Below are 17,064 nucleotides of genomic sequence, written 5' to 3'. Positions count from 1 at the left end.
AGGAATTACTCCATATCACAGGCACTATAATCCCATATACACAATTCTACAAAGTGGGCTCACTGCACAATTTGATCCTTTCATATTTCAGTCTTAAAAGTCTTATGCTTCAACACAAAGAGCAGTGCTTCCCTATTGCCTGAGGGTTAGACTTCTGTTTGACAGGGTTTCTTAATTTTATGTAGATGTCCAAAAATAAGGGGTTTTGGGGGGGCTCTCGTATATACTGTACTGAGCAACATATTATACACTTCACAGTAATGAGTAATTTCTTTATAATGTTCCCTAGTGCACTTTAATATAGTACTGTTTAGGAAATCTTTAGGATCTTCAGTGCGCACCAGCAGGGTCTTTCACTGACGAACATCTTAGTGCGCTTTAGAAATCACACCTAGTAGTGTGACAAGCACTTAGATACAAGTAACTATTTCCAAAATTTTTCCAGTGTTTATTGGATAAAACACCAATTTGATTTTTTTTTAATTAAATGGTGGGTGTTTTATCTGTGTTTATTAGTTAAAACCTAAAAATCAAAAGCCCTTATTGTGGAGTACTTTACTGAGGCAATTGCAAACTCATGGTTTAATTCATAAAAATTTATTTTACAGAACGTTATTGTTTATAATTTGCAAGTTTTATCTTCTAAACGGCAAGGAGTGCTCTGCTTAAATCAAACATGTTCAACAAGAACCAAGAGACAGTGATACTCGATACTCGGCAGCAAGAGATCTGAACAAAAGGGGTGATCAGAAGAAGGAACTGGGTAAGAAATCACAGTGGACAAGGATGATAAAAAAACTTTAAAAATAATTATCTATTTGGTGGCACAGTACACAACTATTAAAGGACACAATGGAGATACATTGTATGGAAGCTGCACAGTAAGTTGAATTTTCTGAGAAATACTGCAGAGTGACACAGGAATCGGTGTAGAAGGTCATAGACAGTGCAGCAGTGCCACAGTTTGAGAGGAAATGGCTCCAGACTGGCAGAGAGCAAACGGGAAAAGAGCTAAGCAAATATTAGTCCTCCAGTTGTAAAATTCAAATCAAATCTCTAGGGGAAAAAGATCCCAATTATATGTAAACATTCACATTTATTTGTATGAGCAGCAGATGCTTTTTCACATGAACTCATCCAAGAATACACAGGGGAATTCAGTTTAACTGGTAATTACTAACAATGAACCGCATTTCAGGGTATGTCTATACTAAAGCAACTGCTGAATTTGACACCACGTGTCATACAAAGATCCCTACCTCTAAACTCCCATTCTCTTTCCAGCCGGTGTTGATAGTCAACAGTGCTCAACATCCCCCTAGCAATGCCTCTTGCACTTTGCTTTACACTGAGAAGCTTTTTAAATCCAACCATCAGTTCAGCTCCATTGGTGCTGGCAAAGGCGGGGGTGTTAGTGTAGACAGGCCACTGGGTTGAACGATGGAACAGTAAAGACAGCAGACAGTCTATTATCAGGGTTCCATGGGTCCATGAACTATTGGAAGAAGACTTGCACCAGCTCTAGAGCAACAGTGGGAGATTTTCAGAAAATCCTTTGTGCACAGACAGCTTGAGAGTTCTAGCAGAAGGAAATGTCTGCACACTTTGGTACAATGAGCATTGAACAGTTGACTGCCCATGCCAGCAGGACAAATGGGTGTAATACTGGTTTGAGGTGAGGTAAACAGGAGCTAAAAGGGCATGTGGGTGTCAAACACCACAGTTTCTGTAGTGTAGGTAGGACTTTAAAATTACCCCTACACTGGTTCCCATTACTGCCAGTATGTCTGTGCCCCACTTTCACTGGGGGGAGAGGGGGGAAATGAAGTTCTGGTTATAAAGCTCAGACTAGAAAGGGCTTACTTTGTTTTCTTTGATGTTTTCACATCTAAAGGAAGTGCCACTCATCTAAATGCAGAAGTTGCACTGATTTAACTAAGATACAATTTTAAACCTATTTAATTGAACTGGTGCAAACCCCTGCAGGGACATTCTTTTAGATCAGTTTAAGCCTGATGTTTGTTTGTTTAGCTTGTGTCACAAGCTAAACTGAAATAAGCTCGTTTTCAACTCATATAAACGAGTGCCAGGGTGGATAAAAATCAATGCTCTTTTAAAAAAAAAAATCAGATTTTTTTTTATTTAAATCGGACTTTTTTGATAAAATGTTTTTTGAGGAAAAAACCTATCTATAGTTTTAATTAAGATTCATTATAGCTCAAAGATCTCTCATCATAGAATAGGGATTATAAATTCCAATTTTATAGCATGAGACAATATATTCATGTTATGTTTAAGAAAAATTTTTGTAAAAGAGTTCCAATACCTGTAGTTCATGGATTAGGGACCCAATTTTATGGGGTTCCAGGGGCTTCTGTATAGATTATTTAGGTTAATCGTTCTATCTGCCCAATTGGACTCAGTGCTCAGTCTAGAGGATACCATCAGAGATGCTTAGTTTTGAAGTTCTCAAACTGGATTTGTGTCTCCAGAGATAACAGCAAAAAATGTTTTTAATTAATTAATTAAATAAATATATAGAGGTGAGAAATAACAGACCTCAACCCTATCGTCCTTCTGCAAATTTGTGTACACACAGCCAATCCTTTACCTCTCTCTAAAAGTGCAGTTTCAAAAAGTTCAATGAATAGAAGATTGTTGGGGACAGAATAGATCTGGACAAGGAGAAGAAGTCTGGAGATAAATGTGAGAAGGGAGGGACTAATCTGAAAAGTTTTCAAAATAAATCACTTTAAAAATGTATAGTGTGTACCTTCTAAAAATGAAACCTACATCTATCTCTGAGTTGTGAAGAATACGTATTAAGGTTATAACAACCAATAAGAATGCACTTTTATGTAGAAATCCATGATTAAATCAAGTTTTCCTGACTAGTGATTTAAATCAATCATGATTTAAATCAAATCCACCCTGAAGGGTGCCCATGTATGGAACTGATTACACTGTTTAACTATAACAGTTTAAAATGTACCTCTGGTTAAACCAGTGTACCTTCTGTATTTAGATGGCTCAATGCAGGTCTGACATAGGGAGACTGCAAAGACATAAAGACAAAAAAAGGGGAATGTTTTGAAATAGTAGGTACAGTCCCTTAAATCTTAAAGAGTAGGACACTTCAAAGCAAAAACTTCTATGGGAAAAAGTCTACTTGATATTTTGCAGAGGCCCATACACAGCCATATGTGGTACCTCAGCTCTTAGGGCCTATAAAGAGATCTATTGACTTCCATGAAGTGCGTAAGCACAGTATAAGAGCTTTTGTGGAACCCTCTACACTAAGGCCCACCACCTCTTCTCTCTGGGCAGGCCTCCTCTCCTCCTCAAACCATTGCTTCCTGTTTTAAGGTGAGCTTGGGTCTATTCCAGAGGAGAGATCAGATATGCAATCTATGCAAGCAGAGGACTCTGTGTGAGAGAGCCCCTCTACATATGATGGTGTGGAGGCAGCAAGGGCACAGTCCTCTGCTGGGGTAATGGTATAATCAGGGAGCCCTCCAGAACAGCAGGTTTCGGAGTTTATGTGCCATTACAATTAATGAGGAAAGTTACACCCCTCCAAACTACTGTTTGAGGCTGTTTGCTGACTAGGCACACATTACTGATTCAGTGACACTTAGGTCACAGGGGCTCTTTAAGTTTTCTTCATCACCATAAGCGCTAGAAACAATTTTTAATACCAAAGCTGAGATTCTGACATCATGCGACCCCAGATGCCAGGGCCCTCGTCACATGCGTATGGTGCCTGTGATTTAGGCCAGCCCTGAATATTTGAGCATAAAAGAAAAAATTTTTGCAATGTTATGAGTAAGAGAAAACTACGGACTATAACTGAAATGTTTTTTGCTATGAAGAAATGTACAGACACACCCAAGCCAACCAACATATGTTACAACTGGCTATCAATCCAGGAGATGTCAGTCTGTTTGTAAAATGGGTAAGCATCACTACAGCTTCTAAGGGTTAAAAGTAACACACTTCTTTTTTCTTCAGAGGGTCTGTTTTGGGCACAACCTCAGTTGCACAGCATGCTGCCACCTAAAGCAATACAGTCTTACCTGCTCAGGTTAAAAAAAAAAAAAAAGTCTTGCACATCTTTACTATGGGCCTAATCCTGCTCTCACTGACGTCAAATCTTATATGCTTAACTGGTATCCTAGAATATCAGGGTTGGAAGGGACCTTAGGAGGTCATCTAGTCCAACCCCCTGCTCAAAGCAGGACCAATCCCCAATTTTTGTCCCAGATCCCAAAATGGCCCCCTCAAAGATTGAACTCACAACCCTGGGTTTAAGAGGCCAATGCTCAAACCACTGAGCTATCCCTCCCCCCAGTGAGACACTGTCAGTTTTTTAATGGTTATGTCTACATGAAAACGTTTGACAGTCACAACACAACAGAGACAATGCCTTAAAGTTCTGATTATAATAAATCAGCAGCCATTAAGACAGATTTTACCGATTTCTGAACTCTCACTTACTTTGGGATTCAAATGAGGAGGGAGAAAAAAGGAGAGGTATGAGGCCACTAAAACAGGGAACACTGATTTGAAAAAATACTTCTGCCTCTTAAGGTTTTCCTGCATGTGTTTGTTTACATAAGAAAAGGAAGCATGCACTGGCTGGAATCTTTTGTATCACATTTGTCATTTGTTACTATGGATGCCAGGAGTCCGGTTTTCAACTGGACCACCTGGTCGAAAGGGGACCCTGGTGGCTCTGATCAGCACTGCTGACCAGGCTGTTAAAAGTCCGGTTGGCAGTGCAGGAAGGCTCCATACCTGCCTCCACGCGGCTCCCCGGAAGCGGCAACATGTCCCTCAGCTCCCAGGTGGAGGGGTGGCCGGGGGGGCTACACACACTGCCCCACCCAGAGGTGCCACCCTGAACACCGGCTCTGCAGCTCCCATTGGCCAGGAAACGCGGCCAATGGGTGCTGCGGGGGGCAGCGCCTGAGGGCGGAGGCAGCATACGGAGCCCCTTGGCTGCACCTAGGCCTAGGACCTGAGGGAGATTTTGCCACTTCCAGAGAGTCGCCCAAGGTAAGTGCCATCCAGAGCCTGCACCCTCTCCTGTGCCCCAACCCCCTGCCCCATCCATGAGCCATCTCCTGCACCCCAAACCCTTCATCTGGAGCCTGACCCTAGAGCCTATACCCAGCTGCAGCACGCACCCCGTCCTGCATCCCAACCCCAGCCCAGAGCCCCCACACACCCTGAATCCCTCATTTCTGACCCCAACCCAGATCCCGCACTGCCAACCCAGAGCCTGTACCTTCTCCCAGCCTGGAGCCCCCTCCCATACTCCAAACCCCTTGGCCCCACTCCCAGCCCCCTCCTACACCTCAAACCCCTCATCCCCGGCCCCACCCCAGAGTCCAAATCCCCAGCCCAGAGCCCTCACCCCTCCCCGCACCCCAACCCTCTGCCCCAGCCTGGAGCCCCCTCCCACACCTGAATCCCTCATTTTTGCGCCCACCCCAGAGCCCCATCCCCAGCCCAGAGCCTGTACCCCCTCCCACACACCAACCCCCTGTCTCAGCCCAGTGAAAATGAGCAAGTGAGTGAGGGTGGGGGAGAGTGAGCAACAGAGGGAGGCAGGATGGAGTGAGCAGGGGCAGGTCCTCAGAGAACGGGCAGGACAGGGGCTGGGCAAGTGTGTTCAGTTTCGTGCAATTATAAAGTTGGCAACCTTATCTGTTACTGATGGGAATCATGTAAGATACAGACAGCAAGAGCCTTGGAGGCTTGAAATGAAATCCAAGCTGGCACTGAGCCAGCCTTAGACTGTTTTACTATCTGATCAGTCTTCCTAATGAAAAAATTACCAAACTAACGCAATTTATTGGTATGACACAATTTGATTAATTTAAAACCTGTTTTAAACATAACTCAAGTTGAAATATTAAATTGTAAAGAATTAAGTAGATATATTAACTATGGAGATGGAGATGTATGGAGGTCAAGGTAAACAAAACGCAGTATCGACATACTAATATGCAACTTATTGCATGATTAGTCAGATGCAATTCTAAAACATGTGACACTACAAATCAGACAACACGTATAAGGCATAAACATCAGCCACCACATACTTGTTCTGCCCTCAAGTTTTCTGCCCACTCACACAGGAAAATTAGCAATTTTTTCGATTACACTAATGCAATAAAAATAAAACCAGTACAGAACTCAGAATACAATGTATTGTGACAAAGTTCCTCATCTGCCTTGGTGGGTCTTGCACTTATTGGAGGATTTGCTCGCCTTGGAGCTTCACGGCAGTCCTCAGCTTGGCCATTTTTCTGAACCCACAGTCCAGGTCGACTCCTCCTGTGTCTGACCAGGAGTTGGGAGGTTTGGGGGGAACCCGAGCCTGCCCTCTACTCCGGGTACTCCTCCCAACACCTTCTTTATTCTCATCATAGGACCTTCCTCCTGGTATCTGATAATGCTTGTACTCCTCAGTCCTCCAACAGTCCACTTTCTCTCAGCTCCAAGCGTCTCTTGCTCCCAGCTCCTCACACACGCACCACAAACTGAAGTGAGCTCCTTTTTAAACCCAGGTGCCCTGATTAGCCTGCCTTAATTGATTCTAGCAGCTTCTTGATTGGCTGCAGGTGTTCTAATCAGCCTGTCTGTCTTAATAGTCTCCAGAAGGGTCCTGATTGTTCTGGAACCTTCCCTGTTACCTTACCCAGGGAAAAGGGACCTACTTAACCTGGGGCTAATATATCTGCCTTCTATTACTCCCCTGTAGCCATCTGGCCCGACCCTGTCACAGTACATTATATAACTATATTTTGTGCAAAGCATTTTTCAATTTTAATCTATGGGCCAAAAGGCAAAAGACTGTAATACACAAAAACCAATATCAAATGACTCATCTGCTTGCGCTATCCAATATTATAACTATTAACATTTTTCTTTATTGTCACAGTCTCATGATGTACATGAACATCAGAATGAACTTCGGTAATCAATAGTTGCTGCTTCTGATGATGTTTTAGTAAAATTTCCATGAGTTCAGCTTTAACTGAGAAGGATATATAATTTTCCTACTAGAAATACCTTATGAACAGTACGTAAGCATTTTTTCATTCACAAAAGACCCACACTAACCGCTAAGAAATTTAAGATATTTTTAAATCACTTTTAGCTATCAAAGAAGTTATATATCAGTCATACTAAGGACTGGTCTACAAACTTTTTGTATCATTTTAACTCTCAGTTTAGACATGAGAGTTAAAACAGTGCAACCACCTAGCATGGACATAGTTTGTGACACAGAGGCCCCTTGGCAAAGGGTCCCCTGTTCTTTGCAAACAACTCTAGCCTCAGACCCAATAAACCCATTACACCAAAGAAATGTCTTGCAGGATATTCATAGGAGCAATATATAAAGTATCTACAGAACACTTGTAACCAGTCAAAATTCATAACCATTGCCAAATGTACGTATGTACAGGTAATATTTAAGAAATAATATACTTTCCATATAGTTACGCTTTATGGGCTTGGACTAAAACTTCAGTCACCGGGGATAATATGTCTCAGTGATGGCCCACTCAAGCAGGGGGGAAATCACCCCACCCTGGTTAGTCCAAGATGTAATCCAAGGCTCAGTTGTCTACCCTTGTGCCGTCCCACAACTTTCAGTGGAAAATCATTGGAGACAATTAAAAATAATTGAAACCACTTAGAAGTACAAAAAGAACATTAAAACAGACAGGGAATCGCCCTGCCTATGAAAAAAGACAATAGACTGTTTCATCATAACACAAATCCATTCACTGGGGAGACAGCTCCCACCCCTCAAGAATTCTCATGAAAAACTGGATCCTGGTTCCTATAAAGCCAGTCAGCTAGCTCTGCAATAGACTGAACTTTGGGAGGGGAGTACCTATTTTATTAGGCAGAAAAGGTAACTATTAATAAGTGTAGACCCAGATTTGCATTGTATGATTTTGTTTTGCGTTGTAACCATTTGTTTCCATCACACTCTCGTTTCGCGTTGAAGCTCTATTCTTTCTTAAACAAACCTACTTTTATGTTTTAAGTGCTGTGCAGTTTACAGGAATGGTGGTTTAAGATAAAACTAGTAAACAGAGGATCTGAGATTTCTGTAAGTAGCCAGTATCAGGGGCTGCATATCACAGGGGAACAGTTCAAAGGGACTCAGGGACTGGGTGCACCTATTGTTAACCTGCAAGGAAAAGATAGGGTTGCCACAGCCCAGAGGAGAATGCATGAAAGGTTGTTGGTGTTAGGGAGCCGACACCCAGCCAGACACAAGCAAGACTCCCTCACAATAGAGGCAGGCGGTAACAAGGTGAATCACAGGCCTGGGTGCTCCAAGAACAGCTATAAGGATAAGGGTGCTTATATTGTTATATCTTATTTCCGTAAATTTACAACATAACTGTGTCCATCCTAGGGTGCTGTACTGTTTTAATTGTATTGGTTTCTAAACTGATAGAGTTGAAGATTTTAAATATATATATACACACACATAACCAACCCCTAGCTTCTACAACTAGGAGTTTCCAACAATAACAACTTTATAGAAAGTTAAATTAAAGTTGTATCAAATTAAACAGACAGGACTACTCAGTTTGAGGAAAAAAATGTTTTGAATGTACTATCTTTCCCCATATCCTGTGATTATTTCTAATTTAGCAAAGTAACATTAGCATTTAAATATCTATTTACAAAGCAATATTCCTTTTTCATCCATTAGTGGTTCTATCACATCTTTAAAATGGAAAAAAGGCCTTCAGAATCAGAGCAAAGGTTTGTGCACAATTTCATAAGAATAATGATAAGTTAACAGAGGATTCCCTGCCTACAGAATAGCCCTGTGCTCTCCTCCTTTATGAGAATGTATGGAAGAAAACAATCAGTCCTCAAACGCAAAGGTCCCAGCAAATTCGAAAGCAGAAGAATCTGAATAGATTAAGGTCTGGGAAAAACCCAGGCTTCAACTCCACACACAGATCACGGACCACAGCTTAACCTACTACATTTATCCCCTACATTTATCTCCAACCCTTTTGACCTCAAGCCTCCTTCTACAGCAAATACACTGTGTTCCAACTCCTTTAATGGGCAACAGAAGAACACAGAGAAGGAATTCTGCTTTAATCAGCATTAATTTTGCTCCTTTTCCACTATGCTGGGTGAGCATTCTCTTTGGGAAACACAGTACAGAGTGGCTACCCCTAGGATCCTCTGCTTCCACCATCAGACCTTCTTTATCCACATGGCCCATGGACCATGCAGCTATTTTGTGAATAACACATAGCCAGCTAAGCCAAACCGGAGGAGAGGAAGGAGGGAGAAAATGTGTAATTGTCTTTTCCCCTGGTAATTTCTTCTGTGGGTTTGCTCCCCAACTCCCACTGCAGGACTGGATCTACAAAATATAACCCTAGAAATATTTCTGAAGATTGCTGCCATCATAGAATAGCAGGGTTGGAAGGGACCTCAGGAGGTCATCTAGTCCAACCCCCTGCTCAAAGCAGGACCAATCCCCAATTTTTGCCCCAGATCCCTAAATGACCCCCTCAAAGAGTGAACTCACAACACTGAGTTTAGCAGGCCAATGCTCAAACCACTGAGCTATCCCTTCCCCACTCATGCCAGCTGCCTTTTTATTTATTTATTTAATGAATTACACATTAATAAGATTCACTTCAGCATGAGGGAAGTTAGCTGACTGCATCATTAAAGGGAGATTAACAAAACACTTAGATAAGGACAAACTAGCATATCTTCAGATGTCAAAATGCAGAGGAGGAGAAACCGGTGAGCAATCTTGAACAAAGACAGTCCAGAATTCTTGGTTTCTGGAATCAGAAAGTCCTATGATCAAAAAGCAGTGGTGACAGAACTGCAAACAGCATATTCTCAAGATGGACAGAAGTGGATAGCAGGACACCTTAAGGATCAGTGATTTTCTATAGATCTCTTAAGAATCGGGGGGAGGATAAATTAGGCTTCAGCAGGTAGATTTTGCAGAAAAAACTAATTTTTAGGATAATTATGGATGTTTCTGAATAACATATCCAAACCTAATCAAAAGATGCATAGGATGTTGTTCCTGCCATTCCACATTGTGCCCAGCCCTCCCTCCTCCACATAGTGCATGTGATCACATTTTAGAAAAGAGACCTACATGTGAAGGTGTACCTCCTCTGATAGCTGCGGTGGCTCCTGCTATTTACCATCCCAACCCCTGGGGTTGATTTTCCTCATCAGAAGAGGGAAGAATGCTCAGCTTTCTACATCATATCAAATGATTGGTCTAGGCCACCAGCTATCCTGTCTGATCCACAAGGGACTATTTTCCAATATGACAGGTTTCAGAGTAACAGCCGTGTTAGTCTGTATTCGCAAAAAGAAAAAGAGTACTTGTGGCACCTTAGAGACTAACCAATTTCAGCATAAGCTTTCGTATTTTCCACTGAATGCATCCGATGAAGTGAGCTGTAGCTCACGAAAGCTTATGCTCAAATAAATTGGTTAGTCCCTAAGGTGCCACAAGTACTCCTTTTCTATTTTCCAATAATCTCACTACTGATTTTTCTACAATTTAAGTGATAAAACTCATCTTCCTGGACCCCAGCAGCTCCAAAGGCTAGGCAATAGTTAGGTAGTCTGGGGAGAGAGATGCAATTCTTCTCTTCTTGCACAAGGGACCTATGTACATAGCATTATCAATTATATATAAATTACATATGGACTGAAAGAAAAGCTGGCCACCTCAGAATGTGAAACAGAGGCGTGTAAATCTCACAGTCAAAATAACTGTATAAAAATACTTTTGAAGAAGGAATCCTGCTAAGTATATGTGAAAGATATTTTCCTAAGGTAAGTTCAAAACAAAAAAAGTGACTAACTATATCAGGTTTAAATTTTCAAGAGACACTCAATGGTGGGCATGTGTGCACATAAGAATCTTTTTATGTGAATTTAAAACAGTAAAACCACTAATCTCCAGAATCTGGGGGGTGATGTTATGATCAATACATTTTTTTTTGCTGGAAAACATGTTTATTCTCCTTTCTGTTAGTTCAAGTTAGATTAAATAAACCACTCTCTATAAAGTATCATTCATATCAACTAAATGTATAGTCATTGACTCTAATAAGCATCTCATCCATCTTAGTTTTGGTATTTCTAAAAGTGAGTGTGGCAACTCAACCCACTAATTAAGAGTCATTAAAGTGACTCAGAGTCAAAACACAATTTAGAAAGGAAAAAGAACACTACTGTGGCCTCCCAGTTCCTTGGAGCTACATTAAGTTACACACAAGTTTATTTTTTTCCCCTTTTAGTTATCCATTCAAGGGACTTTTTTAAAATCAGTCAAAATTATCTCAGACACTATTAACACAAATTAGTACATCTGATTAACCCAAGGCGCTGAACAGTACAATCCTAAATTTACAGGAAGATGGATATTCTAATAGGTCTTTTCCATCTCTAACTTCTGTGTGAAAGGGCATGTGTCTGTTTGGTACGTAAATATCTCCAGGGAATTTTAAGAGTTTTGATTAGAAGACAGTACAATTAGGACATTACATTTCTTTGTTGTCCTATTGCATCTTGTCTAGCACCAATTCCTTCTAAGTGTTGGGAATATTTCCTATTTATGTTAAAGGATTGAAAGCCAAATACAGCCTAGAACCATACATGTTATGATCTGTGAGAAAGGACTGTATGTCTATAAATATTAGCTTCTATAGCTAAATATTTACCATTGCTTTTATTCATTGTACTACTTCCATGAATGGTCTGCAAGTTTTCTTCATCCATATGGAAGTTAATGAAAATAAAAAGAGAGGACAGGAGAAGAAAAAACAAAAACAAACCAACGATCTTCACAGAACTAAACTTGATGTGGAATCAGGGGTGTTGTCTACAGAGAGCTGGTCACTCAATACATCACATATAAAAATATCATTTTGGTACAGTGCCCTGCTGTGCAGACACAGATCTTCAAACTACTGGAAAATAAGTCTTCAGGTTTCGGTGAAGGAGCAAAAGCAAAACACAAACAAATTAACCAAAGACACAAAGTAAATTAAGTCTGATTTACATTAAATTTTGCATCTGTTTGTAGATTCTAATATTAACTAAATGACACACTTTCTTTGAAGTCTTTCAATGTAATGTGTTATTTTTCCATGTAATTCTCAATAGGTTTCTAATGCATTCACTGAACAATCTAAGTTTTAAAACACACACACACAAAATCCCACCTTTCACCTCCCATCGAGGTTAAGCAAAGTACATTTCGCATTGTGGGACATAGCTTCTCTGGGAGACAGTTCAAACAAAACAAGGGTAGAAAAGGACAAATTTTGCTTATTCAGGGCCTGATCCTTCCGCACTTACTCGTGTAAGTTATTTTACTCACATTAATAGACCTGTTGAAAACAATGGGACTACTCAAGCATCATAAATATATGCAGAATCAAGGCCTTTGGCAAAACTATTTTTTTAATAGAGAGTTTAACTGAAGTATAGGATAAGGGCCTGACCCAGCTCCCTTTGAAGTCAATTAAACACTCCTACCAACTCTCTGAGAGCTCAGTCCAACTCCAGTTAGAATAAATATTTATTACTGAATACTTAGTGTTTCCTCATTTGCTGAGCCTAAAGTGGAAGTCACCCTGAAAGAAAGAACAATTAACAAGCTTGCTTTGAGCTCACATCGAAACACCCACTCCAAATAGATTCTTTTTCCAATGAAGGCCTTCTGCCCCCATCCATAACCCTCTTTAGAAAACTGTTTTGCATTAGACACAGCCAGATTATTCTTTTCTGTGCTTGAAGAAAGGAAAGATGTGTCAAAGTTTGGGAAATTCTAGCTTCACAGGTACCCCATTACCGGCTCTTGAAAGGGATAGAAAAATGATATCAGAAGGATCCATGACAGATAGGAAAGCAACAGTTAAGCAAGACCAGAAGATTTGTAAATATTATAGAAATCATGATAGGAAGAGGTGATCTTATCTTACGAATTATTACAGAAAGAAAGATGAATGAGAGATTTGGCAACAAAATCTATTGGGTGGCCTATATTTTTATGTAATACCTATCAAGTTTTTAATACTGCCCCCACTGCTATGGCATCCAAGCACTGATCAGAATGATTCCTGTACCCATAAAAAAATCCTCTTTGAAGAAAATGTATCTGCAACATAAAGAGCCTTGGTGCTTAAAACAATTTTGTGTCAGAAAAAACAAGACAGAGCTGCAATCGTAGGACCTAGGAAGTCAGATGCCTTGGATGGGGGCTTCCAAATGGAAAGGAGGAAATCCCCTCACTCCTTTTTTTGGCATTTCCTTCCCACTCCTTTCAGGTAGCCAGGTTATATCTCGTGGGAAAGGACCTTGACTGGACTACATCTGGCACATTATAACTGATTGAATCTTGGCAGGCATCAGATCCTGGGGCAAGGGCTATCCCTGGACCAAGGTAACTGTGCCACAGCTACTAAACTGTGAAGTTTTGGGTTTTTAAAATAATTTAAAATATTTTCAGAAATAATTAAAAATACCACAGGACAAAACCCGTAGACAGCCAATACAAAACAAGTGTGGTGAGACAACAGCGCCACACATGAAACCAGTGGACAGGAATGAGAGGAGAAAATTTCAGAGAGAAATGGGAGGTAATATACCAGGAAAAGAATGTGTATATAGCATATAAAGTGAAGCAACTGTATTTGTCTCTAGATATTTCAGCTCTTGTTCTTGCCCACTGGATTAAGCTATTGTGCTGTTCAGAGTGAAAACATTAGCTTCGGTTCTGGATTTAAATCTCAATCTTCTCTAATTAAGCAGTTTCCACTGTATGCATATTTCAATGCCCTCTTAACTTGTTTCTTCCTATTGTGGCAGTGAGAGATTTAAAACCTAGGTGAGCGTGGGAGGGGCAGGTAGTCACACGGGGGAAAATGAGCACAGCTGCATTTATTTCAGGCTGATTTATTCCACCTGAAGATATGGACCATGGAGTTTGAAGCCTGTTAGCGAAGACTTGGCACTTCTTTTTCTCTCAGCATCAGATGGGTTTTCACAATTTCATATTAACTATTGTTAATATCCAAGAATATTTATACACTTAATAGTGTTAATAAACACTAGGTTCCCACCCATCCCCCCCAAAAAAACTAGCTGAACTGTGTCAGTCCATTAGCCACAATATTTAACAGGACACCCCTCTCAATATAGGTTAGGAAGGTGACTGCTGCTTCCTCATATGACCTATGGGTGTCTCCTCAATGGTTTTGCAACCCACACCCTATCCCCTGCACACATATGGCGCAGATACACTATTTGCTTCCTAAAAACCCCTGAACAAGGTGAAGGCATGTCAGTGTAAAAAAACGCGTAGCCATTTTTGAATCAGATATAATATCACTTTTACCCACTGCTGGGGATGGACCCGGAACATGCCTTCATGCCAGTTTTGCCAACTAGTGTCACCAGCATCCAACATCTGGCTGAATAATCCTTTTCTACTGGAAATAATGCGCTGTCCTTTTCTATTGTACAACAATAGACAGCAGCCCTCAGGAGTAGGCCTGGTAATTTATTTCTGGTCAAAAACTAGTTCCTTCCTGCTGCTCCCTCTTTAATGACTAATAGGTCAAAGAAACAATTCCTCCCCCAAAAGTTTTGTAGAGTTTTGTTAGCATGTTTGATGAGAGAGGTGGAAGAATGGCAAACTATACTAGTGAGTGAATTATAACAGGCTTTCTACTCTCTCAGTTTCAAAGGCCCATGCTGTCAAAAGCTGAATCAGACATCATCCTGGAAATTCAGAAATGATAACGCTTTCAAGTTGCTGTTAACACCAAAGTTAAAGCATTAAACAGGACTACCTGGATCCTATTAACTCTTAGGTTTTATACCAAAATGTGGCTAACAACACTTACCCTTCATTGTAAAGCACTTTGAGATCCATTAATGAAATGCACTATAACAAAGTGCATTATTTATTATTGTGGAATTTCACTTACCTACACTATATTTTCATGGAACTATGCAGTTCACAAGCATGTGTCTCCTATCAGCTATACTGAGCTTACCTGGGATGTCAGATGGTACACATCCTTTATATCTGTATGCAGCATTAGAGTGAAAACAATTCCTCGTGTCAAGCAATAGTTTTCACAGTCCTGTGATTTTTTATTTGGGGCAGGAAATGCTTAAAATAAGTTGCTTTGACTAACATTTCTCAATAAGTCTGCAAGTCTATGTATGTGTTAACACAGGGTTTGCCTCTACACAACTGGCCTTTGGAGTTCAGCAGGAAAACTGTTATATTTGGGGGTGTTAACCTGGAAGGGTAAACAGAATGTGAAGTTGAATGTCTTTCCCAAGTTCATCTTGCAGGTGTGTAAGAGCTGAAGGAGGTATTATGATAAAGTTTACTCAAGGACAGTCTTTGGCACTCCCTACAGCTGCATTTACATTGAAGCAACATGAATATTTTGTATCTTGCCTACAACCCCCCCCTTAATATTTTTTTAAAGTAAAGGAATGGCAAGAAGACGAACATTTGTTCCTGGAATCCGGATGGCTACCTAAAGGCACTCTCGATTTAAATATACCCTTAAGCAGAATTGAACTGACCTGAATAAACATCGTTTTCAACTGTTGCAGGAAAACATTGTCATCATACAACGTTTACCGGCGACAAGTTTGTATGATCAGGAGCCCCTGACCGAGCTGTAGCCAACAACACTTAAGTGCAGCACCGCTGTCAAAGCATTTACAACGCAACATCTGTCAGAGACCAAGCGTAAGATTAACGTCCAGCAAACTCTACAGAAGCCGCCCCCCACCCCAGGTGTGGTTTCGGGCACACACAATTCCCCCGGGGGTCTCTCTGCGCTGGGAAGAGGGCAGGAATCTCAGCCCCTCCGTGCTGCTGGAGGGGATTTAACCCAACACAGGAGTGAGCAAGAAACCGCAGTTCAAAATGTGCCCGGGGCCTCTGTGCTGCCGGGCCCAGGCTATGTAGCTGGGGCACGGCCGGGATCGGCAGGAGGGAGGGGGGGTCTGTCCAGCAGCGAGAAGAGCCCGGGGTGTCACTTACCGCGGCTGCCCGCAGGAGCGGAGCGTCCCGCCTCGGCCCGCGGCTCCAGGCGGCGGGGAAGTCCGGCGGGGTCCGGAGGTGGCCGCGGGTCGGGCCGCTCAAGGCGAGCAAGGTGCCCAGCAGGAAGGCGGCCGCCGCGCAGCCCAGGTAGAGGGCCAACCGCAGCAGCAGCAGGGCCAGGCACGGTTGCCCCCCGTCCCCCGCCTCCGCCCGCCCCAGGTGGAACAGGGACACCGCCAGCAGCCCCAGCCCGGCCGCCAGCATCAGGCGGGACGAGCCGGGATCCTCCTCCTCTTCCTCGTCGTCCGCCTCCTCCTCCCCGCCGGCGACGGCGGCTGCCGCTGGGGCGCTGCTGCGGCAGGACTGGCCGCCGGGGCTGCGCGCTCCCGGGGCGCCGGAGACTGCGGCGCCCGCCGACTCGGGCTGCCCGCCGCTGCTGCTGCTGCTGCTGCCGCTAGTGCTGTCGGCATCGGGGAACATGCTGCTCCTGGCGCTGCTGGAAACAAGCGCATCTCCCGCCCCAGCGGCCCCCTCGGAAGGTCGCCTCTCCCCGAGCCCCGCGGCTGCTGGCACCGCACCGGCAGGAGAGGGAGCCGGGGCTCATGCCCGGCAGCACAGGAGAGGAGGGGAGGGGAGGGGAGAGGGGCCGGTCACTTCCTCGCCAACCCTCCCCGCCAACTCCGGCTGCGGCTGCTGCTCTGCTCCTCCTCCCCGCTAGTGGCCCGGCGCTCGGTGGGAGCAGGGGGAGGCCGCGCCGTGCCCGCGCTTGTCCAGCAGGGGGAGGAGAAGGAGGCGCCTGAGTGACAGCTGCCTCCTTATTGTCACACCATTAATTATCATCATAAGGTTATAAAACAAAACATAACTATATCACTAATAATGTTTTTTTAAAAGGTTACACACTGTAAAAGGCAATCCCTGCCCTAAAGGGT

At 42.7% G+C, this 17,064-nt stretch overlaps 1 protein-coding gene across 4 annotated transcripts in view; it reads right to left on the bottom strand.

The window, feature by feature from the left end:
* The window catches only part of SNX25 (sorting nexin 25), a 148,101-nt gene extending 131,222 nt beyond the window's left edge, over positions 1 to 16,879 (bottom strand). For 2 of the 4 annotated variants that reach the window (XM_073341841.1, XM_073341839.1), the window contains exon 1: positions 16,133 to 16,870. In XM_073341841.1, coding sequence (XP_073197942.1) covers positions 16,133 to 16,612 — 480 coding nt within the window. In that variant the 5' untranslated portion in view covers positions 16,613 to 16,870. Of the gene's footprint in view, positions 1 to 16,132 lie in introns of all 4 variants that reach the window. The other 2 variants (XM_073341842.1, XM_073341840.1) reach the window with 2 other exon arrangements.
* Positions 16,880 to 17,064: the final 185 nt, after the last annotated feature.

Source organism: Lepidochelys kempii, chromosome 4 (genome assembly GCF_965140265.1).
Source record: "Lepidochelys kempii isolate rLepKem1 chromosome 4, rLepKem1.hap2, whole genome shotgun sequence".
Taxonomy (NCBI): domain Eukaryota; kingdom Metazoa; phylum Chordata; order Testudines; family Cheloniidae; genus Lepidochelys; species Lepidochelys kempii.
The sequence above is the reverse complement of the archived record's forward strand: the minus strand, read 5'-3'. Positions and strand labels throughout refer to the sequence as shown.